Source organism: Apus apus, chromosome 6 (assembly GCF_020740795.1).
Source record: "Apus apus isolate bApuApu2 chromosome 6, bApuApu2.pri.cur, whole genome shotgun sequence".
In the NCBI taxonomy this organism is placed as follows: domain Eukaryota; kingdom Metazoa; phylum Chordata; class Aves; order Apodiformes; family Apodidae; genus Apus; species Apus apus.
In genome coordinates this window covers 36815010-36838543 of record NC_067287.1, presented here as the reverse complement: position 1 = coordinate 36838543, position 23534 = coordinate 36815010, and the positions used below count along the sequence as shown (strand labels likewise).

The 23534-nt window shown below is 48.6% G+C and overlaps 1 protein-coding gene and 1 long non-coding RNA gene across 3 annotated transcripts in view; one reads left to right on the top strand and one right to left on the bottom strand.

The window, feature by feature from the left end:
* Positions 1–395: 395 nt before the first annotated feature.
* Positions 396–23534, bottom strand: part of VWC2L (von Willebrand factor C domain containing 2 like) — a 50370-nt gene continuing 27231 nt past the window's right edge. Inside the window, exon 4 of one of the 2 annotated variants that reach the window (XM_051622935.1) lies at positions 396–596. In XM_051622935.1, the coding sequence (XP_051478895.1) occupies positions 448–596 (149 nt within the window). In that variant the 3' untranslated portion in view covers positions 396–447. The remainder of the gene's footprint in view (positions 597–23534) is intronic. The other variant, XM_051622936.1, reaches the window with a different exon arrangement.
* LOC127386234 (uncharacterized) lies at positions 529–23174 on the top strand. Its single transcript, XR_007889837.1, has 2 exons — positions 529–623; positions 17242–23174. It is a non-coding gene; the product is annotated as an uncharacterized LOC127386234 (long non-coding RNA).

The window sequence follows — 23534 nt, the reverse complement described above, 5'->3', positions numbered from 1 at the left end:
AGGCTTAAAAAAAAACCCAACAAACAACCAAAAACACAGTAGCAAAAAAAACAAAAACAAAAACAAAAACAAAAACAAAAAAAAACAAAACAAAAACCCTTAAATAAATAAACATGAGAACCCCACGATCCACTGAATCAGTCGGCATCCTGGAGGCATCAGGAGTCCAAGAACTTGTGTAGACCCTGGGTGGTGGTGTCCTCTGAGCATCCCTACCAAGCGCTGCTGATGACAGAAGCAGAGGAGATCCCCAGATGCTGGGACACGCCGCGTGCCGAGCGAGGGAGGAGGTGGGGAGAGGGAGACCCTTCCCCACCAGTAAAACCTCTTGCTTGTGTTGAAACCCTGGCAGGTGCTGCCGGTGCCCCTGGCGGGAGGTTGGAGGCGTGTGGAGCACAGAAGCCAATTCCTTGGTGGTCGCTGGTGTGGCTGGAGGGGGTTGTGGAGCTACAGAGCCTGCTTGCCCTGGCACTCGCGCTTGGAGCACTGCGCCGGCTTCCACCAGTCCCCGTTGTGGCAGTGGCAGATGTTGCAGTCATCCACCTTCACTTCGATGCCCGCGGGAATGATGGTGGTTCCTGCAAAGCAGTTTGGGCCTGCAAATACACACGGGAGTAACAGAGGTGAGTACCTGGGCGGGGTGGGGTGGGTTTTAAAGCGGGGTGTCGGCGCCCTGCTGGCAGGCAGGCCTTCCAGCCCCGGCCCCTCGCTCTGCTCTGCCCCGAAAGCAGCAGCACCTCTCCCAGCTTTGCCCCACACCAATCCCTTGTCTCACCCTGGTTGCAGGCCCTCCCTCCAGCCCTGCCAGTCTGCACTGAGCTGCAGGGACCAGAGACAACTCATCCCCCAGGATGCCCCAACACCCCGTAACTCCAGGGATTCCCCCTCCCCCCCGGCTCCTGCCACCTTGGGGCTGTTAACCATAAATGATTGATGGCATCAAATTAACCAAAATAATTCGCCTTCCAAAGAAGCTGATAAAATCTGGTTTTCTCAAGGGCAATCCCCTTAGTCTGTTCATTGTGAGTAATTGTTTTGGCTGCTTTATTACACGATACGAAGGCTGAGCAGCGAGACAGTGAGGATCTTATTTTCCTCCCTCTCATAAAAGCCTGGTGAACACCCATTGCCCAGCTGTCCCTCTGCAAACCCTCTACCTCCTCCACTCTCCCCCCCTGCACCAGTTAGTGCCAGGAATTAATGTCAGAGCCAGCAGCACACAGGGGAAAAAAAAAAAAAAAGGAAAATCAAGGCGGTCACATTCGTGGCATCAGGGAAGCGTGAAGGCATTTGAAAAGTGTCTCCTGGCTCGAGTGCTGCTCCCAAATGTCACCCCTTGAATGGCCACTGGTTTTAATCTCTGTCTCCAGTGCACAAGGTGCATTTGAAAGATGAGAGCGCGTACAGACATGAACTTACAGGTGGGTCTTGGTGCTTAAGATAAGGCTTAGAACTGCTTGAAAGTCCCTCTGTGGCTGGTGTTTCCAGCTGAGCTGCAGCAAAGCCTGTGCCGAGGTCTCACATCTTACAGTCCCAGAGAAACACTCCTTTCATCTCACTGATTTGTTAGTGCCCTGACTTTATTAAGATGCTCCTTGGGACCCTGCATTTAAGCTCAACAGGCCATGAGTTTGACAGGGCTGGGCCAAACCGTGCCTGAATGATGTTAGTGTTGAAGTGACCTCCCCTTCTTTATTAAAGGCCTCTGCAAATGCAGATCAGCTCTACAGCAGCTTTTCACATCCATCTCAATGAACCCACAGCAGAAGGGCCTGAGAAAGGTGCCTCTGATGGCTCCTGTGCCAGAATTTGGGGTGACTGCTGCTTCCTTCCATGGGCAGGACCTGGGCAGGCAGGCTGTGGCACTGGGAAGCTCCATGTCTCTTCCTGGAGCAGGGCTCTGGGAAGGTGACTTGTGCTCCAAACAAGGACATTCAGTATCACTTGTTGAGCCAGAGTTGAGGCTTTTCTGGTCTGCTGGCAGTTGAGGACCTGGGCAGTCTGCTTTGAGCTGGGTTTTGGTCTTGAGAGCCTCCAAAGGTCCCCTCCAACCTCAGTCATTCCACGGAAGAACTTCAAAGCCAGGACTGACCAGCCAAGGACAGGCAGTGATACAGCAAAACCAAACTCCACGTAAACACACATACACATACTACATGTATTTTTCTTTACACGTGGCATGATTTAAAAAGCCATGACCTGTTGTGGTCACAAACTATTTCCAAAGTTGGTGCATTTCTGGAAGGCCTGATCCCGGTTGGAAAGGCTGTGATCCCAACTGTGGCATTTCTCTGGCAACCCAGGGAAGTTGTCCCTTCTTCCTATGGCTTTGTGTCCCTGTGCCAGCTGCCACGTGCTGCTACCTGTGCTTCTCACCACAGATTTCAGTTCCCTGCTTCATCAAGGCTGGTGGGTGGTGGGGTGTGATGACACCCAGTGTGGGCTCCACCATCAGGTCTGCTCATTTCCTGGTCTTCAATGTCCAGGGCTCCAACGCAATGAAAATGCCAATAATTGTAGCTGGCCATATGAAAGCTCTATTTAAAGGAAGTGTCCCTCTTTAACAGGGTGCTCTGATTGCCTGCCAACGTCAGGGGTGCCCAGGATGGGCAGCTGCCACACACCAGCCTGCTCTGTGCTCCCGGAGGAAAACCACCTTTTCATCAACACTTCAACAAAAAGCTTTCTCCAGAGATCAGGGTAGCAGGGAAAGGGGAAGCCTGTTTTCTGTCTTGTAGCCCTGTGGCTGCTTGATAATCATCTTATCTGAGCAGCCAGTACCCCTCACTGATGTCCCTATCCCAGACCCTAGGAGCAGAAAGCAGACCCCAAGATGAAAAGAGGAGATGGATGAGGGAGATGTACTAAAAGCAACCCCCATGCCTGTGAGGTGCCCAGCAGAGAGGGGAGCACCCACTTTTGGGACAGCAGCAGGGCCCCTGCCCCAGCCAAGAGCAGAGGGCAGCTCTGCAAAATAGTAATTAAACACTAATAATCTGTCCCTATCATCTCTGGCATCTATCAAGCCAAGGAGGACCTGGTAAGCACCTTCCAGAATCCTTGGGACGCTGCCAAACCCCTTGAAGGGGATGGGCAAGGGGAAGAGGAAAATGAACAGCTATTTTGGATAAATCCCAGGGACTGTGGCCTTGTTTTCCTTCACCTTGGCTTTTACCAATATGGATAAGAAACCTGGCTTTGGACTCTACTGACACCTGCCCTCCCAGGAGGTGTTTTTGCTGCTGTTTCAGGACATCCATCTCTTCTGCCTGACCTTAATTTAGGCCAACACTACCATTGCTCTGGACTTTTTTTTTTGACCCCCCCCAGCCCCCAAGAGCTCTCTCAAAATAGCCACCTCTGCACTGCCAAAGTGCAATGGTTCCTTTTGCACCTCACAACAAGCTGGAGGGAAGAGCACTTTTGCATCCTCTCTCTCCCCCTGCTATCCCCACTCCTAGAAAAAACATGGGTTCCTAACAAAAGGCAAAATTCCCACACTGCATTTCTGATAATTCAACTTACATTCCCACTGACTGGAATCACAGCACAATTGCTGTCAGCCAGCCCCTTTGCCTTCCCATCTAAACCTCTGCCAGTTTTATGCTGGAAAAGTGGATCCTGTTGGTCCAAACTGGGAAGGAGCGAGCAGCACACCAGTGGTGGAGGCACGAGAAAAATGCCCTCAAAGAAGGACACTGCTGAAATTTAATTGAAAATACAGCCCAGACATCTTCTGTGCAATGGCACAAGTCACCAAGGAATTTCCCAGCAGCCTTGGGATTGTATAGATCCAACATCTAACCTTCTGCCAGCACCAACAGCCTTGGGATGCTCTGTGGCTCTGCCTTGGAGGAGCTTCAGCCTGTAAGGCCATGACTGGATCCCACAGCAAGAAACCCAGGTCCACTTTACCATTTGCAGCAGAGCTAACTGGAATCCTTTCAGTTTTCTAAGATTTTTTTTTTTCCCCTTTCTTATATCAGCCTCCCACCCTTTTAAAAGCTGAATGCCCCCCTCTCATGCTGGGGACTGTCCTGAGCTTTGTGCTGCTCAGAGGAGCAGGCTGAGACCAGCATCTCCCAAATTGATGTAAAAAATAAATAAATCACAAAAAATAGGTCAGAACAGCACAGTAAGATTTTAATTTTTATTATTATTTGAAGGAAGATGCTGATTTGAAGCATTTGATGACATGTCAAGCACATCACGGAAGTTACTTATGGTAACAGTAGTAGGAACAAGGAGCTGCTCTGGGCAAGGGCTGTCATCCTGGTCTTTGTAAAATCATCTTAAACCACAAGCATGACAAAACAGGACAGTGATCATCCTCTTTTCCTTGCTCAGGGGGACTGATGGGAGAAGTTTGCTGCTCCCACAGACAACGTAATAGTGAGGTTTGCTTTGCTTAACATAATTAACACTCATAAACGACCACAGCACTCTGGGCTGTTTGCTAGAACAACCCTGAAGGTTTTTATGGAGATGGATTAGGGACATTCAGATGCTGGTTTGATCAGAGAGATGTAGGAAGATCATATATGGCTTGTTGTTTGGGGAGAGGGATGGCAAATTTTGCAACCCTACGTGCAAGACCAGAGACCTGGGTGATGACCCACGTTGTGCTGCTGAACTGCACCTCTAGGACAGAGGGAACACATCTCATCCCACACGTGGGCATTAATGCATATCATGCAACACCACCCAAGGTGTGAGATGAAGTCCTCTCAGGACTCAGTGGCACAGTTAAAGAAGCTCTAACCCCACCCCCCCCAGTTTGACACTCTCCTTCATGCTGGAAAAAACCCACAGCCCAAATCCAAGAGGAGCAGCCCTGCTAGCTCCTGAGCAAACTGCATCTTCTGCAGCAGGGGGACGTGGAGGAAAAGATGTGACTTTAGAGCACCCTGCGTGGATGCTGAGTTGAAGCTGGAAATAGCAGGAGTGTGGGGTTTGATGCTTCCAGCACCACGAGCCTGCAGGGTCATGAGGTTGTTTTGGGGTCACTTGGTGCCCAACAGCATCCTGCCTCCTGGGGGGCTGCTCCCAGTTGCTTCTTGGGTGGTTTTTACTGAACTCAGGGGCTTTGCCTGGGGCTTACAGCAGCTCTGAATTTAGCTTCATGTGTGCAAAGAAGCAATAAAATGCAATCGAATGTTAAGCACTGAAGCAAGCATGAATCACTTCAGGCCAACTGTGATATTCAGATTTGCCCTGCATAGCATCTTGCACCAGAGGAAGCTCATCCCCTTCACGAGGACTTCTCGTGGTCCAAAGTCCTGTTTCAGCAAGGAGCAGGATATTCCTCTTAGTTCAGTATTTTTCTGACAATAATCCTTTGTCTCCTGCCACTTCTTTAAAAACCTCCCTATCCCTTTGGAAATATTAAGCCTGACTCCACAAGATTTTAGCTTCTTCAGTCAATGGATAATGTTGTCAAGGAGAGAGGTGCTGATGGCTACACTTATCTACCTCGTATGGGTAGTTTAGGTAACTGCTAACTAGCAGCTCAATTTAGCCAGACATCCCTCAGGCTCCCCTGTGATGTGCCCCACAATTAAAGCTGCAAGAGATAAGCAGAAGACAGCAGTGTTCCCTGACAGTATTTAGGAATGGAAACAGCCTGAAAACATCCCCGTGGATGCTCACTCAGCTGAATGAGTCTTTCTGAGTTTGCTTTTGGAGCTTGACCATGAATGCAAGAGGGTGTGGGAGTTTACTGCTGGCAAACTGCACCAAACTGGCCACGTTCTAGTGAATGTGGCCAAGTGTTCTCTGAGTGGGAAGGTGGATTTTCCTTTGCATGTCTTCACTAAAGAGGCATCTCAGCATCTTCACCATGACTGTCCCACACCATAAGCAAAGTGGTCTCCAGTGCTGGTGTCCAGCACTCCCAGCATGGAACAACCACTCAGAAAGCACTGACCAGGTGAGGACTGCACCCCTGAGAGCCACACAAGGGTGCCCGTGGACAACCCTTCAGCAGAGAAAGGGGCAAAACACGGCAGAAATACAAGTGACCCCTGGGCTCTGGTGCAGAGGGCAGAAGTTGCTGGCTGCCTGCACCTTTGGGACTTCTTCCACATCCAGGCTGAGGAAAAAAATAGCATCTTGTTTTGAATGAGAGCCCCTGTTTCTGGAGGTTAACCCAGCTCCTCTCTGCTGATTCTGCAGGATCTTTTCAAACGTTCATTTAGCTCTGTCAACGCTATTTATGTGATCACTTCAGATTGCAAGAAAAGACCTCAATTTGTGGCTTTAATTAACAAGCTGAGGAGGGAAGCAGTCTTGTTTTCACTGCCTGGTACCAAGACTGCCTGCTCCCCCTCTCCCTGGGGGGAGGACAAGGCAGCAGGCGAAGCTGGAGGTGAGACAGAGAGAAATCAGCTGCCCATGCTGAGCTTTGCCTTACTGAAAATTAAATTTGGTGAAGCTCTGCAGGGGGGGAAGGGGGATGGTGCTGAAAACCCCACCAAATGAGAGCAGTCCTGGAACTCTTTTCTGTTAGAGAGAGGCTGAAGGCAAAGGTCTTAGCTCAAAGGGCACATCAGAAATGGGGCTGCTGTGACTGTGGCATCATCGGGGGGGTGGGGGAAGGATGAGCTTAACCCCCGAGAATGCCCAGGTCTAACCCCAGGCCTGAGGTTATTTGCTTCTTGGTGGTGGTAGGAGGTAGGGGAGTACACTGTGGCTCTGCCTCTTCCCTGCTCCTGGAGGTGATGTCCATGTCCCCCAGACTATGAAGGACACAGGTCTTTGCAGACCAGAGGAGTGTTCATACACCAAGGGAAAACACCCCACCCTGGACTCCGCTGTGGCCCAAGTCCATTCCCAGCTCAATCGACACAAGGGCTCCTGCAGGGCTGTAAAAGGGACCATTTTCAGGCCAGTGCCCCATCAAGCTCACCAGCATGACTGAAAGCCCCCTTCCACCCTGCTCACCCTCTAGAGCAGCACACAAGCTCTCCTGAGCTGCCTGGCCTCCAGATGTGGAGGCTGCACCAACACCTCAGCCACCACCTCAACAACCCCTGGACGCTGCCCCATCTTCTGGAGGGACTAGGATTTCAGTCTACCAAACCGTGCCAGCCTCAGTGTTGCAGATTGAAAATCCCTGCAGGTGTGGGATGCTGGAGGTGTCAGTCCTGCCCACCATGAGCAGAACCCTTAGCAGAGCCACCTGCCACCCTGACGGTTCCGCGGCTGCACCGCGCGGCTCGGAAGGGGCACCTCGATATTTTCAGCGTGGGCAGGTGAAAGTTGGTCACCAGCACAAACCACCAGCTGCTAATTCCCCCCGATGCTGCAGACCTGCTGGGTGGCAATTGCAACCTGAGAGTGTAAGGAAGGTGTGAGGAAGCCCTCCCCCAGCGTGGTGGCTGCCAGGAAGGCAGCATCTCCATCTGGCAGGCGGGGTCTGTCTCACAGCAGGGTGGGTGGTAAATGGGGGAAGGAGGCAAAAACGGAGCTGGGATTTTGGAAACAGGCCCCTAAATGAGTGGCCACCAGGGTGAAATCGCTGTGGGTTTCCTCCCATCCTCCCCCAGGAGTCAAGGGATGAAAATCAAGGCAGGCACAGAAATCTTTGGGGAGGAGGCGTGAGCCAGCACAGGGCTTGCAGTGCCCCTGGCAGCTCCCAGCCCCTCTGCCATGCAACAGCTCAGGAATTCTTCTGTGTCCTCCTTTGTTGTGGGTTTTTTTGGCTGCTGTTTTAAAATCCTGAAAGTAATTTCTGAAGTCTGTAGAGGTGTGTGTGTCTATGTACACACAGACAAGCAAAGCCAAAGGAGTTTTAAAGGTATGATTCCCACAGCCTGTTGTTGTTGTTGGTTGTTTCCAGCAGGACTGAAAGTTTGTGCAAATGTTCCCACCAAATCTCAGCCATTTCTGGTCTTCATTCATCAGCACAAGCAGTATTTGCTTTTCTGTAAAGAGCTCCCAACCAGATGGGTATGTCACTCCTGTCCTCTCTGCTGAAAGGAACCACATGGACCAAGCGATGTCTCTGTGACGAGGCCACTTGCCTGGGGTGCTTCCACTTCTAGGCAGAGTATCACCTGATGATGGCTCTTAGTCATGAACTTTCCAAAGTGGAAGGTTCACTCTTCTTTGCTGCCTTGTCCAGCCACCCTTGGAGAGGTGCCACCTCCGACATGCCTCAGATTTCATTCTGTTGCCTCCAATGCTGCAGAATGAGACCCTTTTCTTCTTCTATTTGTGGACAAACTGTGCTGGCTCTGGCTGGAAGCTCCCTGGAGTCAACTGATGGTATCTCCTGGCCATCCACGAGCTTTCAGTCTTGCACATGGTTGCCTCAAAGAATTCATCTCCTCCAAAGCTCATCTACAGCTCTTTTCCAGTGTTCCTGCTTATTTCACTCCTCAGAAGACAATGCTAAGAGCCTGCCTCAAGCATCACCTATTTACATGAGGGATTTTTCCAGCTGTGACTCACATTGCTGGGTGCCTGAAGATGCTCAAAAGTTACTTAATCTCTGCATTTCTGTCTGTGAATACATCCACACACACGTGCAGTATCCTTTTCCAATCTAAATCCAAGGTGGTCACTCTAAGCAAGCCCGAGATCATTGAAAGGAGTCCACTAAAAAGGTGGGGCTGAGCTGAAAAGCTCCATTCAGGGCCATGGGAGCCTTTCCACTGACTTGTGCCAGTGATAAAGCCAGCACAATGAGCAAGACTAAACACACCTGGGGGATGGGGATGTCCTGGTGGCCCCACGTCACCTGCTAGGCCTCCCTGTGCAGAGATGTTCACATCATCTGGACTTTGCTCAGACAACACCAAGCATGCTTGGAGACTAATGAATGCAGGGGACCCACTCGAGTTCCCTAAATTATGACCTGGCTTCCCGTGACACAGACTGATTTAATCCTCACTGCTTTGCACTGCAGTTAGAAAATTACTGATGGCTCATTATCTGTCTTAATCAGGAGCAGCAAACAAATGAGGGACGGGGAGACACTCAGAAGGGAATACACCACATTACTCCTCCTTATTGATAGCATGGTTACTTAATTTGATGTGGAGACATAACTTCAGGCATCACTAAATACTGGAGCAGGAATGTTTTGGTGCAAGGAAGATCTATGGGTGCAATTTAAAAGCAGTCTGTTTAGGAGCAGTGACGTCCAGCAGGGCTGATACAGATCTGAGCTGTGCAGACATGCTGGAGATGATCACTCAGCAAGTTAAATGAAGGCAGTGACTCTTTGGCAGTTCAAAAGCACCGGCTGAAGTTTGCAGCCTTGCTTCCCAATTCATCTGCTGTGTGTGTGGGATGAGCACGATGACAAGGCACCAAGCCCAAGGTTGATGGCCACCTCCAACCCACCCGTCCCCAGGCAGTGCTTTCTGCCACACCTCACTGCTCATGCCAGAGCAGAAGAGAAGCTCTAGATCAGCTGTTTGGCACAGCTCATTCCAGGAAGGCAGCGTGGAGGTGATGGAGAAAAAGATTCAGCTGAGGCACCTGCAGAAAACAGATCAGTCACAGGTGGTGCCAATGACTGAGTCTCAATGTTGCTGCTGGCTGGGACAAGGGGATGCCAAGCTGGGCAGTTCCCAGGGTTCAAGGCCAGAAGGAGGGGAGCTTTTCCTCCAGCAAGAATATTGTGGATTGAGATACGAGATACGAGAAGAATCTACTGTGAGTCTCAAGCACCAGAACAAATATTTTTAATCAGTTTCTAACACTAGTGCAGATGACCTAATACAACTGCTCTGGGAATGTGAAAAAAGATAGGGCAAGTGGTGTATTTCCTGCTGCTTTAGATTAAGGGTTCTTGCCTCATTGTGTGGGCATTTCCCCCAGGGCCATGCACCCAATGTCTCTGTTTCTGATCCCAAGTGCACCAAAACCAAAGCTGGGAGCACGTCTGAGCACACTTCCAACTCCCTGCAAAACCTCTGCCCCTGGCTTCCCCATTTTTAACCCAGTGGTGGTTTGTGGCCTGCTGGCCAGCAGGGTGAGGCATTGCTGCAGTGCAGATTAATAGCTAATATCAAATTTCTAATCATTTGCCCACTCTGCTGATCAAATGCCACACTCCAATTGAGGGCAGCGTTGGAGTGGCACCACTGCCACCAAAGTCGTGGAGGAGCCAATGCAGGGCATGTCTAAAAATCAGCTCCCAGGCAGAGGAAGAGTGAATTGCAGGGCTACAGACCTACCCTTAGATACAGGGTACACCCTTCCTTTGCAGATAAAATGCAGGCTGGCATTTTCAAAGTCACCTATGGGATCTGCACACCAAACTCCTCTTCATTTTGAAGGATCGACGTGTGCAAATACCTTAATCAGCACTGAAAAGTTTAGCTGACAGGGAAAAAAAAAACATGCAGGCAAGGTGCTCAGCATTGCACAGGCAGAGACTGTGCATCTAAAACAGCTTTTCTGAATCAGATTTTTACTGTGTACCTTCAAGGTTGAAGAAAGAAAACAGCAACACCTTAAAGACAGCAATAACCATCTATTAACGCACGGTTCAACATTTCCCTGACCAAAGGAAAAGGATTAGCTCTTAAAAACCCCTTTGCAGAAAGCATAAAGCTGTGAGAGAATACCATAGATTTTTAAAAAATACAGTTGGATTTTCATTGCAGGCAATGAAAGCTACTCCTAGGTCATTATAACCTTTCAGGTAAGTAAGAGGCTTTTAAAAACTTGCCTAAATAGATGCTTCCCAAAATGAACTCCAACAGCACTGAAGGCACATTCATTCATTTAATGGTTCAAACATGGCAAATAAGGTGAGGTGGGTTTGTTGGGGTTTTTTTTGGACCAGGTATGAAGGAGTTTAATTTAAACTAAATGAAACTACCTTCAAAATATTGCATCAGCCAGCAATGTTACCAGTAAAATCAGCAGCAAAGGGAGGAAAAGTTGGAGCTTTCAGAGCCTTTAAGTGAAGAAATAGACATCCCATCCAAAGGGTGTCTCTAGAGAGATGTATGGGGAGTGTGTTGTGTTTCTGCTGTCTTCACCTTGCCAGCCTGGGTCCCAAGAGCAGCCATGGGACAGGACATGCTGTGGGACAGACTCAGTCCAGATGACTATGCCCTTACAGCCGGTATTTCCCAGGTCACCACTGAAAGACTCTGGGATGCAGAGTGGCCAGTTCAGCTGGGAACTCGTCTGGATGTTCATCCTGCCCACTGCAACGGGGCTGGGCACCTGCCAAGGCACCATCCTTGAGCACCAGCAGGCAGCAAGAGCTCCTTGTCCATCCAGACGTGAGGGGAAACCCTTTATCTAGGGAAGCAAGTGGCAAAATAGCCCTTGATTGCCAAAGTACCAGGTCTTTGCTCTCTGCCTGGGTATCTCCATTCAAAGCTGAAGGTTAACAACAAAAGAATAACAACTGGGACTTTTTCTCTGGGTCTTCTGAGCTTTTAGCCAACTTATTCACCTCTTGGTTGTGCTCGGTGTGAAAATTTAATGATTTTTATGGCCCATTTTAACATTTTTATGTCTTCTTTCTTCAGAAAAAAACCCCCACATTTGGTGTAAGAATTAAACCAGTATTTCATCCTTAACTGCAATCACAGATGATGTATGGAAGGGAGCTGGCTGCACATCAACTCAATATAAAGCCAGAATTGAATCTAACTTGGTCACTACAGCTGTGCATGATGTTTTATGGGGTGTTGTGGTTTTTTTTTTTAATCCCATATCAGTCATAAATGAAGTGGAAATTGTGACGGTGCTAATTTTGTATAAAACAGGAGGGGAAAACAAAAGCAAAATGGGGGGGCAGAGGAAGAGGAAGGAAGAGGAGGAAGAACCAGGATTACTCTGCAATTATTTGAGTTGTGCATTTAGCTGTGCAGTCTCCTGAAAACCCAACCCAGCCCTCATTTGACAATGAACCTGTGGTGGTTAAGGCAGGGTGACAGACACACCCCTATGCACATCAGTCCTGGCAATGGTTGCCCACTGGTATGAGAAACCTCTGCACAAATCCCTTGCCAGGGAGTGAAAAGGCTTCTTTAGCTGTGGAAAACCCCACACTCCAGACAGACTTTCATCTCCCATATGGAAAAATGGAGCTTCATTGCAAGCCAGAGGACAGTGGGAATGTGTCAGCTGGTAGCAAAATGCCTTTATGCCTTTCTGCTGGTGGGAGATGAAATGTGATGCTCTGTGAGCATCAGCACAGTCACTTCCCCCCCCCCCCCTCCCAGTGACAGCTTGTTCTGATGAAGGTTTTGAACATGGGATCGTGTTAGAAATGGAACTTCAAAGCAAAGCAACAACTTTTCATGTGCAGAAAAGAGCTGCTGCTGAAACCATGTCATTTTATTCGTGGCTCGTGTCTGTTTTCTGCTGCCAGTTTTGAGCAGAGCCCACTCTTCACACTCTGAGGGGTGCAGCAAGCCCATCTCCAGCCATCTTCACTACTGTTCCCCATCCTCTTGGCCTCCAGGGTCTTCACCACCGTCCCTGGCAGATACAGCAATGACTGGCCATGGGCAGGCAAGACCCACGTCAAAGGTGCATTTAATGAGCACATATGTGCTGAAAACAGGTAGGCTGAAAGGTTCACCTTCCAGTCAAAGATGGACTCTCCTCACAGACTCTTACCTCAAACAGAGATAAGCAGCATTGGTCTTTCAATTTGCCTTTTTTTCCCTCATAAGTTTGCTGAATACAACCCCATCTCAACCTTCAGGTGAGGCTGCTGTAGCAGAGCTCCCACTTCTATGATCAATTACCTGGAGAAGGGGAATAACCACAACAGGAGAAACAGAATTTCTTTGTTTGTTTGGGGAATTTAATTTCCTGCCTGGGACAGAGAAGAAACTTGAGAAAACACCTCCCCTCCAACCACACCCCAAGCAACTGATGAGCTTGCTGTTAGAGAGACAAGAGATGGTGCAGCTGCCCCAAAATCTGCAGGTGCTGCTGAAAGAGGAGGAGGAGGAGGCAGGAGCAGGATGGATGGATGGATGGATGGATGGATGGATGGATGGATGGATCTTGAGGGCACACATGGGGAGAGCAAACCACTGCAAGGACAGGCACACCTTGGTCTGATGGTCGGATGAGACACGCAGAGGTTGGTGATTCTGGAATAAAACCTAAACCTTCTGCTGGATTTCTGTGACAGCTGCAGAAGCAGCTTTAATCCACGTTTTGTCCCCAGATTTTGCTCTCTGAGGGCCCATTATGCTACCTGTATTTAATGGAATCCATGGCATTTGCACAATGCTTTCTGCTGCTGCCCTGCAAAGAGTTAGGTTGCTAATAAAAATGAAAGGAGTGGAGCTGGTTTTGCATGTGAATAGTTGCATTTAACGAAAGCATCGAACAGAAAAGGATCGTCCTTTGCTTTCCTAATAACTCAGGGTGCCACTGCAAAATCCATTAGCACAAGCTATGTGGGCTTTTATACTCCAGCAGATGCCACGGGATATTATGCTGATGTGCCAGGACAGGAGAGTTATTTTGCAGTGTGAGGGAGCAGCTAGGAACGAGGAAAGGCTGGGGAAAATTTACAGTGGATATAGGTGGTTCTGCATCCCTCCTCCCAAATCTGAGAATGCTTCATTACCCCTCATTCTGCTGGTCTGTTTTTATTACTTCATTACTGGATAGAACTACTACTCACTCTCTGCTCTGGGTGACACCACAGTATCCAAATGGCTCACAATTAAGGGCCAACAATCATCACGGCATCCCCGTGGGGCAGGGAAGTGCACAGGGGAAACGGGGGCACAGAGGCAGTGCCCTGCTTGAGGGGAGGTGGGTTACTAAAAGTGAACCCAGCAGACAACTGGTTTTAACAAAACTGGTAGGAACATGGCAGGTTTGAGGCCGGAAACTGTGTTCTCAAATGGGATGGAAACTGGTTCAGACCTTATTGGCAGGGGGAAGGAACTGTGGGACAGGGCAGCTAAGTGATGGACAATGACTTCCAAATGAAATTCCCTATTTCTGAGTGTTTCCACAGTCTTTAGCAACTATTCCCTGCCTTGTTTTTCCTGTGTTCATCTTGTCCTTTAGAATATATATTTTTTTTTTCAAAGCCAGATGGGGGATTTAGACACTAGAACAGCTACTGACCTGATAGAAGTTAATGATTTTATAAAATGCCCCAAAATTGCTTTACTTCAGAAGACTGATGTTTCCCATTGTATTTTTCTCAATGCCAATTAATTACTTAATTCATTGGCAATGTAACACAAGAACAGCCTTTGAAAATCCGGTACTTTGTGTAGATGCCTTTAATTATGGATAATTAAATGCTGTGGAAAGGACCTGATTATACCTCTGAGCATTTTCTCATCTGGAAAACGAAACATGCTTTTGTACTCTTGGATGCACAGAACAAAACCTGAGCTCAACGACTGCACACAGTCAGATAAAAAAGATGGGGGAAAAAAGGCCCCTGACATCCAGACCAGCCCAAACCCCCACAAGTAAAGGGGGTTAGAAATTCCTGGGGAAGCTTGAGGACCTCGGGGATACAAGTAGAAGGCCAAGCCAGCTCAACACTGAGCCACTGCAGAAGGCAAGCAAACACGGGCAGAGGGCAACTGGATGTTAAAGTTGGGATCAGATTTCCAGATGCTCCTTTGTATTTATGTCTGCAGTAGCCAAAACTGCTAAAAAGAGCAAAGGACTCTTCAAATGAAAGCAGGGCTGACCTGGGAAGACAAAAACTTGCCAGCACCAGAAGCTACTTGGTTAGTTTGCCTTTGCATTCCTTGGCTTTCCTTTTTTTCCTCTTCTTTATTCCTTCACAGCAATTGCAGTGAGAAACTCAGCATCCAGAGGGCTGCAATAACCAGCACTGCTGGCTCAGAAAGGGTTTTAATCTCAGAAGCGAGGAAGGGAAATATTTCAAGACAGCATCACCCCAGCTCTTTCAAGACAGATCCTCTCCCTTCTGCAGATGAGATTCTCCAGTAGGGCCCAAGGAGGCTTAATTTTAGCTCTTTTTCTACTTACTGGGGGAAAGGAGGGGCATCAATGTTTAAACAGAGCTGATTTGTGCTGCCATGCCAGGTACCCTTCCAGGTACCCACGCCAGGTAGGCCTTCCCTCCCTCCTTTCCCTGGCATCTTATTTATACCACAGCCAATTCCTCCCAACATCCCTGCCCCTCCTGTGCCCTCCACAACTGGTGGCCTTCTGCCTTCACTAAAAGCCACCAATGAGGCTGGGGGCTTTTAGTTGCTAGCAGCCAGTTCCTCTTGGCTGGCTGGGGAGTGACTTTTGCCTCTGGGCAGCCAGACCCCAACCCTCTCATGAACAGCAGGTGATTGATGTGCCAAGCACAAATGCTGCAGAGCAGGGATGTTGAGCACCATATGGCAAGTGAGCCATCAGCCAGGGGGACTAAATAGCTGCAGAGCACAAAGCCCAGGACTGAAGAAACCTCTGACATGTATTTAGAGCCCTCAGACTCTTTTATTTTGCATCATTCTTCCCTGGGCCATGAAGTGATTGCCAAATCTGGTGGATTAACTCTGTCATCTTTACTGAAGGTCTTGCTCAGCTAGAAAACTTTGAGAGAAAAAGTGGAAACTTTGAGGCAGGAGGAGAGGAGGGTGACACATTAATGGGCTTCACACCAGCACTTATTGATCCAAAAAGAGGGAAAATGTCACCTGTAACACACAGGCTGTCTGCCTGGGGTATTGCCCTGCCCCAGGGATCCCCTCCTGGAGTGCACACCCAAAATCCTTGGCAGAGGCAGCTGATTTCAGCTGAGAAATGTAGAAACTCAGCAACCAGGGGGTGAAATGCACAACCAGACACTGCAGCCTATGGGACATGTTATCAGTGCCACCCAAGGATGTGGTGCCTACAGTCATTTGCCAGGATAAACCTCCCAGAAAGGCTCCCTCCCACAGAGGAGGGGTCAGAGACTCAGGACCAGCCCTGCACTACGTGGTTTCCTCCTCCCAGTGTGAGGGAGTAGCTGGAAAGACAGGGGTGCAGCAGACCCCACAAAGACAGCAGTAACTCCTTATTAAAAGGTGCCATTACTAAAAGGACACTAAAAGGTGCTATGCCTGCAAGACTCACAGCCACTTTGACCTTAAGCAGTTGGGACAGTTTTGGACAGAAAGAACTTACAAGGGGGGGGGATTTTATTTATTTCTTTGTTTCCCCCAACAGATGAGTGGAAAACTGGAAGGCAATGATATGTAGCCCCTTTGCTGACCCCCATGGCAGTGACCTGCCTCTTAATGCCTACAGGAATGGAGAACAGGGTTGGCCTCACCTAGGAGTCTATATTCATCCAGCATCTGCAATACCTGGTTTACTGCAGACCTCCCTGTGCCAACACCTCGTGTACCAGATCAGGCCATGCCTAGAAAGCCTGATCCTCAGTCAGGAGGACAAAATCCACCAACTTCCTTGATTTGAGCGTCATCCTGAACATCTGGCAAATCTTATTCTTGTTGGAAAAGCTTTCACACGCTACTTTGAAATCCTGGGGCACCCACAGGGCTAGGTGAGCCCAGCCTGTTTGCTGGGTGCAGGCTGCCCTGGTCAGTCTGATGGTGCCAATCAGCATCCCAGGGGAAGCTGCCAAGTCACTGCCACTCTTGGCTGTTAGTCCCAGTTAGCTGGCAGTCTCCTCTAATCTCATCTCTGGCGAGAGGATAGTCACCCTGCTGTGTTTAACCCATGGTTCAGAGAGGAGCTTTTTGTTTCTTCACCCGTGAACACAAGGAGGGAGAGCTCAGGAAGCGCTTCCCTGAGACAGAGAAAACAAGCAGGGGAGAAGGGACAATCCAAACTGCAAGAAACTACAACTGGATGCAACTCAGGAGCAAGAAAAGTCTTCGTTGTGTTGCTGGGGCAAGTGCAGCAGCACCCCCCGATTTTGAAGGTGTGAGACCTGCTTATAGGGGCACAGGAGCTGGCCTTGGGTAGTTTTTGCCCAGAACAACCTCTTTGCCAGGCTGCTAGGACAAATGGAGCTGGGGCAAAGCCTCAGCTGCTGAAAAAGCACAAGGGTTTCTCTAGGAGAAAGGCAGCCAGGCCAATTCACACCAGTCAGCAAACGGACTGCAGGTTCTTGGTGGGGGGGGGGGACACGAGTGTAGCCAAATCTTTTCCACGGCTTCTGTGCAAAACATATAAAATCTATCTAATTGCTACTATTGTGGACAGGTTTCCATTTTTAATCACAGTTTTCCAAGTTCTCCGTAATTACCATTCGACGTTTCCCGTAATCCATTTCTTTTTTGTTTGACGCAGCTTGAAGAGTAGCAACAACAACCACCTCTCCTGCTGCTTTCCTTGTGGCACGGTGAGGGCAGCGGAGCCTCGTGTACAACAACCACGACATTCATTAAGGAATGAATCCATAATTCCTGATCCATAACCCAGCAGGCAGGTCGGGAAGGGGCCGGTGCACACGCTGCTGGCTGGGAGATAAGGGATGACGCATCGGGTGCTGCTGTGGGCCCGGTTCAGATGAATAATCCTCATGCAGGAGGAGCCCCTTGGATGTCAGCGGTGGCTGTGATGAGTCAGAGATCAAAGAACGAGGCTTTTCTGGAAGGAACACCCAACGTTGGCTCGGCCCTCACCAAACCAGAGCCTCTGGCCTGCAAACTGAGCTGGCTCGGCAGCGAGAGGCTGCGCGGCGGCTGCAGCTGGTTGCTCAGCCTCTGCTCAGACGCAGCCCGAGGGGCTGACAGGAGCAATACTCCCTCCCTGGATTCTGTAGTCCTCTCCGTGTGTGGTGAGAGCTGGGAGGGGGGGGGCATGAAAACAGGCTGGGATTTCAGCTCACCAGCCAGAAGCCAGGCAAATGTACTGACCTGGGCTAATGAGACTCAGGAGTCCCGAAGCTGCAGCAACGAGGGCTCTTCCACCCGCACCTCCTGCCACTTCCCGTGCATTTCCACCAAAGTGCAACTCAAGGTGCTGCTCTGCAGACAGCAAAGCCTGTGGGGGGCCTGATCCTGCAGGCTACAGAGCATTTCCTGAGAAGCCAGCAGCCCTCTCCAGTCTGGCATGGAAGGCGGTGGCCCCAAAGGCATCTAACCCCAGAGGAGTGTTTTAATTCCATCCTGGACCTGACTACTTACCCAGGCGAGGGCAAGAGCTGAGCAAGAAGGACATTTCCCATCACAGCCTGAGTTATTTCTGCTATTCCTCTCTCACTCAAACAGGGAGGAAAAGTTCAAGTCGAAAGTACTTTTTGGCTTTCATAAAAAAATCAGGGCAGGTTATCTGAAATAATTCACTGGGCAAAAAAGCTCCTTCATTTCTGTATTTGTAATGTTCCAAATTACAAAACAAAGATCTACATGCAAAATCAAGTCACTCCCCTCTGCCCTCCCAGATTTGAGTCAGTTCATGTTGAAAGCATTAAAATGGGGCATCTTTTTTAACGTATGAGCAGCCAGTTTGCTATAACTGGCCTTTTTCCCAGGGACGTTTCAGTGAGTCAGCATTTTCTGACCAACATCTTCCCATCTTCGTCAAAAACACTCAACCAGCTGCAGAGGAAAAAAAGTCTGAGCTTTGAAAGGTCGGGGAGAACTTTGTGTGCTCGTCTTCACACAGACCCATTTCTCTCAAGAAAGCCTTGTGCAGGACATCAGTACTTTTCTGCTTGGTACATCTGCTCCTGCTCCATTAATTCTAACAGACATGAGCACCCCTGCCAGCACTACCTGGGCACAAAGCATTTTCAACCTGGACAAAAATGTGGCTTAGTTGATGTAAAAGGAGTTCTACCAGTTTACACCAGTTATTAGGTGTTTTGTTTGTTTGTTTGTTTGTTTCTTCAAACTACAACTCTTTGTGGCAATGAGGATTTCTGAAAAGGGTGCAAGTGGAATACATCCATCCTAGAGTGACCTGAGAAGATTAAACCTGGGCAGCCTCCATGCACAAGAAATGTAATATTGCCCACATGGTGCAGAATACATGTGACGAGGATGTAGGAGCTCTGAGCTACCTAAGGGGAGCTTTGATTGCCTTTTCATCTTCCTAGGAGATGAAATCTAACCTGCAGTTGACATCCTCTGTGCAAGAAGGTTAAATCATACATACAATTAGATCACACACATCCTAAGTGCATTGCAGACAAGGCAGACTTCAAACTCTGTTAGGTAGGTCTGTCAGTCTGAGGTGGTTTCCATACTGTTTTGAAGGGGTTTAGCTTCATTTTTTGGGCTTGTACCAGGAGCAAACACTGATTTTTAAGGTTTTCAATTTCAAGATCTTGTGTACAAAAAGAAATTAAAAGGAACATGGCATAAGACTCTCTTCTGGCTTTAATGCCGTGTGGCCAAGACTGGCCACATCCATACCACCCAGCACTTTCCCTTGGACCTCCTGCAGACTCCAGGAAGTGCCCTCTTCACCCCCGAGGTGTAATTATTTTGTGTGCATTTCTTTGGACTATCTGAGCTAGCAGGAGGGCAGCCCTGCAGTCCAGGAAGGTGATGCTCCCTTAGCGTCAAGGGTGCTGCACGTGCCTCAAGGTTGGGGTGAAGACACAGCCCGGTGGTGGAGCACACAAAGTTTGTTAAAACAGTGCTGGCTGGCTGCTCTGGCTCAGGTGTGCCACCCAGTACAACCCATACCAATAGGGCCAGAAGTGCAAGGAACCAGAGCACACCAACCCCACCTGTCAAAGCAAAGAAAGCCACATGCTCTCCTCTTGTCCTCTGGGCCAAGCTTAAGCTCTTCAGTCTTAGGTATGAAATCAGATCACCACTGCAGAAGGGTTTTCTGTACACAGCCACAGAAAGCAAGAGATTACCCCCAACCAGCTAAGCTCTTTGCAGCCTGTGCTGCAGGATCTGAGGTGAGAAAAGCCTCAGGCTGCAGGAGAGATGCCCTGGCATTGATTCGTTGACCTGCACTGAGAGCTGAAAGCACCTGTGGAAAGTCAGAGCATGAAGAAAGCTACACGAGAGGGACTGGGGTGGGCCAAAGGGGTGGAAGGAAATGGATGCTGATGTTTATGGCAGCAGAGCATCTCTGGACAAGAGGGACCACAATACCTGATGGCAGTCTTGGCACTGTATGAGCCCTGAGCCTCTCCTCCAGCAACCTTCTCCAGGCAGTATAGTTCAACCACTGTCACACAGCAGTATCACTGCCACAGATACCTAATGCTCTTTCACCCTCACCTGGACATGCTGCATCAAGCTATGGGTCCCTCTAGCAAACAGTTCCCCAAAACTTGCACTTATTTTCATTCTGCCCAGGAGATGTGCTCCATCAGCCAAGCAGGGATGGAGATGAAGAAAAATGCACCTTTAAAAATAATTCTTACTCTCTCCAGCTGAACGGATTTGGCAAGTGTAGCAGGCTGGAATGATGTGCAAACATACAGTCATACCCAGAATGAGATTACTGCACTGATTTCCTTTGCAGAGGTGTGTAGGTGTAGCAAAGGTGGAAGGCTGTGGCTGAAAGGTGGGACCCTACCAAAGAAGCAGAGAGGATGGAGACACAGAAGAGGCAGAGGGAAGGAAAGAAAGCAGGAGGAGAAAACTTCTAAATGCCTTTTTTTAATTCTAAGTTTTCTCAGACTTGCTTAGCTCTAATCTTTAATTCCTATTTTCATTACTGTCTCTTTGCTCTGGAAAGTCTGCATTTCATGAAAAGGGAACAGCTCAAACATCAATTATTTGACATAAGTCAACCCCTTGTTAATGTCCTCTACTCTACATATATGTAGGCTCCAAGAAAAGAAGCATTAAACATTCATTAAATTAGAAATACATGAAGACAGTGTCTGCTCCTCTTCTCATACAGATGTGCTTAATAATCCCAACCTCCTTGAGCAGCAAAACCCATCTCTAATCCTTTTAGAAAGCCTGGCCATGCCAAACACCCCATCCTCCTGCAGTTTGCCTGCGAGTCACCCAGACGTGTCAGCTCTCGCAGGTCAGATCCTCAGCTGCAGTAAATCAGAGTAAGACCAGAGCATTACGCCAAGTGACACGGACTCAGGATTTGGCTTCAGGCTCCTCCTGCAGCAAAACACTTCACAGCAAACTGATGGGGATGATAATGTCACTTTGGGTCTTTTAAGCTACACAAGGACCTGAGCAGGTGGGGAACAGCAGCACCGCAACTGCTTTAGATTCGCTACTGCCCGGGCTGCTTCCGTTCTGCAAAAGGAACCTGGTTTCCCAACCTGAATCTAGGAACTTTCTACCCCCCCCCCCAAACCCCAAACTCACCCCCTCCTCTACAATATACTATCATGATGATAAAGGCTCTTGAACTTCCACTGCTTCTGCATACAAATTTCAGCAACATGTTCCCAAGGGGAAACAATCGCTGATGAGCAGACGCTGCCTCATAAATATTTCTGAGTTTAAAGAACAATGCAGACCATGTAACATGTTTCCCACGTCCCTGTGAGCTGTGTCCACTTAATGAGAGCTTTGGAGCAAGTCCCATCCAACAAATGGCTTCTCATAATCCTCCCCAACCTTTCTCTTTCAGGTGCCTGTAGACATTAATTTTGAACTCTGTTGGGGTGGAAGCATGGAAACATGGTTAGGACCTGGGGTACAAACTCAGGAGAGTGGCTTTCAGCTCCTGCCTGGCCTCATGCTGGCTGGTAGAGTGTTCTCCTGCCTTGTTTAAGATGGGAATTATCCCTGTCTTGCTCCCTGGGCAAACAAAATGCTCGGGAAGCACTAGCTGACCTGTAAGGGTGCAGACAACAAAGACGTTGGGTCAGAAGGGGTGGCTGTCCCACTGGCTCCTCTTTGAATTGAGCTCTTCCCAGCAGTGTCCCTGTCCCTCTGAAGGTGCACGGTCCAGCAGTCATTGCTTTGGGTGAGCACTGAGCTCTGTGATGGAGTTAATCACATGAAGTGCTGTTCAGCTCATGCCTCTTTTCGTTCTCTAAAGGCTCTTCCTCCCCCTTGTCTCTTTTGGTTTCTCCTCCCAGACTTCAGGGGGTGGCAGATTCAACTCAGCCCTCCTTGATGCCACCCAGCACCAAGATGGCTAATTTTGGAAGGTTTAACCTCTATATACCTTTGCAAAGCTTTGCACCATTATTAGATGACTCTTCCAACAGCTGTGTCCACAGGGAGCAGGTCACAGGGCGTTCAAGCGTCTGGATAATCCAACGGTGTGAGACTTCCAAAAGGAGAGCTAGCTCTTGACAGGTGTCTGTGTAACTCTCAGCAGCAAATTTGGCATCTACGTGTCTTTAACCACTTTGCCCAAGTGATGGAGGTGGGCGAGCTCCCCTGAAAATACATTGCAGTGAAGTGACTCCTTTTTCAAGCAAGGGTAAAGCAAGCACTGAAGTATTTTGGTCAGGTTGCTGACTGTCTGGCCCAAATATACCACCTTTCTTTCAGTCTTGATCTTTTTCCTAGCTTTTAAATCAATCCCTTTTTTTTGCTCCTGTTGGTAATCAAATCCCTCCTTTGATTGAGCTAACAGGGCACCACAGTTTACATTCCTGCTGGTAAACACAAAGAACATTAGCTGACAAACAATCAAAACACATCCTTTTTAGTCTCAGGAGTTTTCTTTTGCATTCAGCCTTCCAAACCCATCGATTTTCATAGCCCTTGGTGCCCTGGGCTCTGTCATGGCAACATTAAGGCAGCTCCTACAGCTTCTGCAAGAATGGAAGCCAGCTCCTGATCTGGGGTGGCATCTCTTCAGCAGCCCAGCAGGGCTAAGGAGTGGGCTGTGGAACAACCAGCAGCTCCCACGCGTGGGACAAGAGCTGCCCGAAGAGGAGCAGGTCCTTGCTGTGACCTCTCAGCCTGCCATCTGAATGGGGTTGTTGTTGGGGGGGGGGGTTACCCAAAAAGCTGGCTGGCTACCATCAATACTTCATCCACCAAGAACGAAGGGTGATGTGGCTACACTACACTACTGGCTTCAGCCTCCAGGACCTATGAAGAGGATCGAGGAGTCCAGCAAAGTCCAGCCTGGGGGATATTTCCTCTTCTTGGTTGGTCACGTTCAGCTTGCATCTGCACAATCAATCAGCACATTGCATAGACTTTGACTGAAGGGGTTTTAATTGCAATCTTAAAATCTGGCCATTTCAGGAATTCCTGAAATAAATTAGAAGAGGAATTTTATTTAGTTGTTGTTTTGTTTTTTTTTCTATTCCCCATGGTTCCAAACCACTGTTTTCCACACAGTAAATGGTTAAGTCTTCTCTCATCCTCTTGCCACTTTTTCTGTGTCATCTTTATCCTGCAACAGCTGTATATAATCCAATGGGAGACAAAATATCCTCTCCTCAAAACCTTCCCTTTTTTTCCCTCAAACTTCTAATAATTTTTTTCCATACTTTATGATTTTTTTTGTCACTGATCATGTTAGAAGCAGATGATTTCCAAAACAATGACCTGGAGATTCAGTGATTCACATCTTGCAGATAAATAACAAGCTAAATGTATGCAATGAAGCACAGGTAACTTAATATTCAGGCACTGGATTATTGGATATTAAAATCTTCCAAGATTTTTCTTTTCAAGACAGTTGATAATTTGAAACAATAGAGACCACTGGGGAAGGTTTTT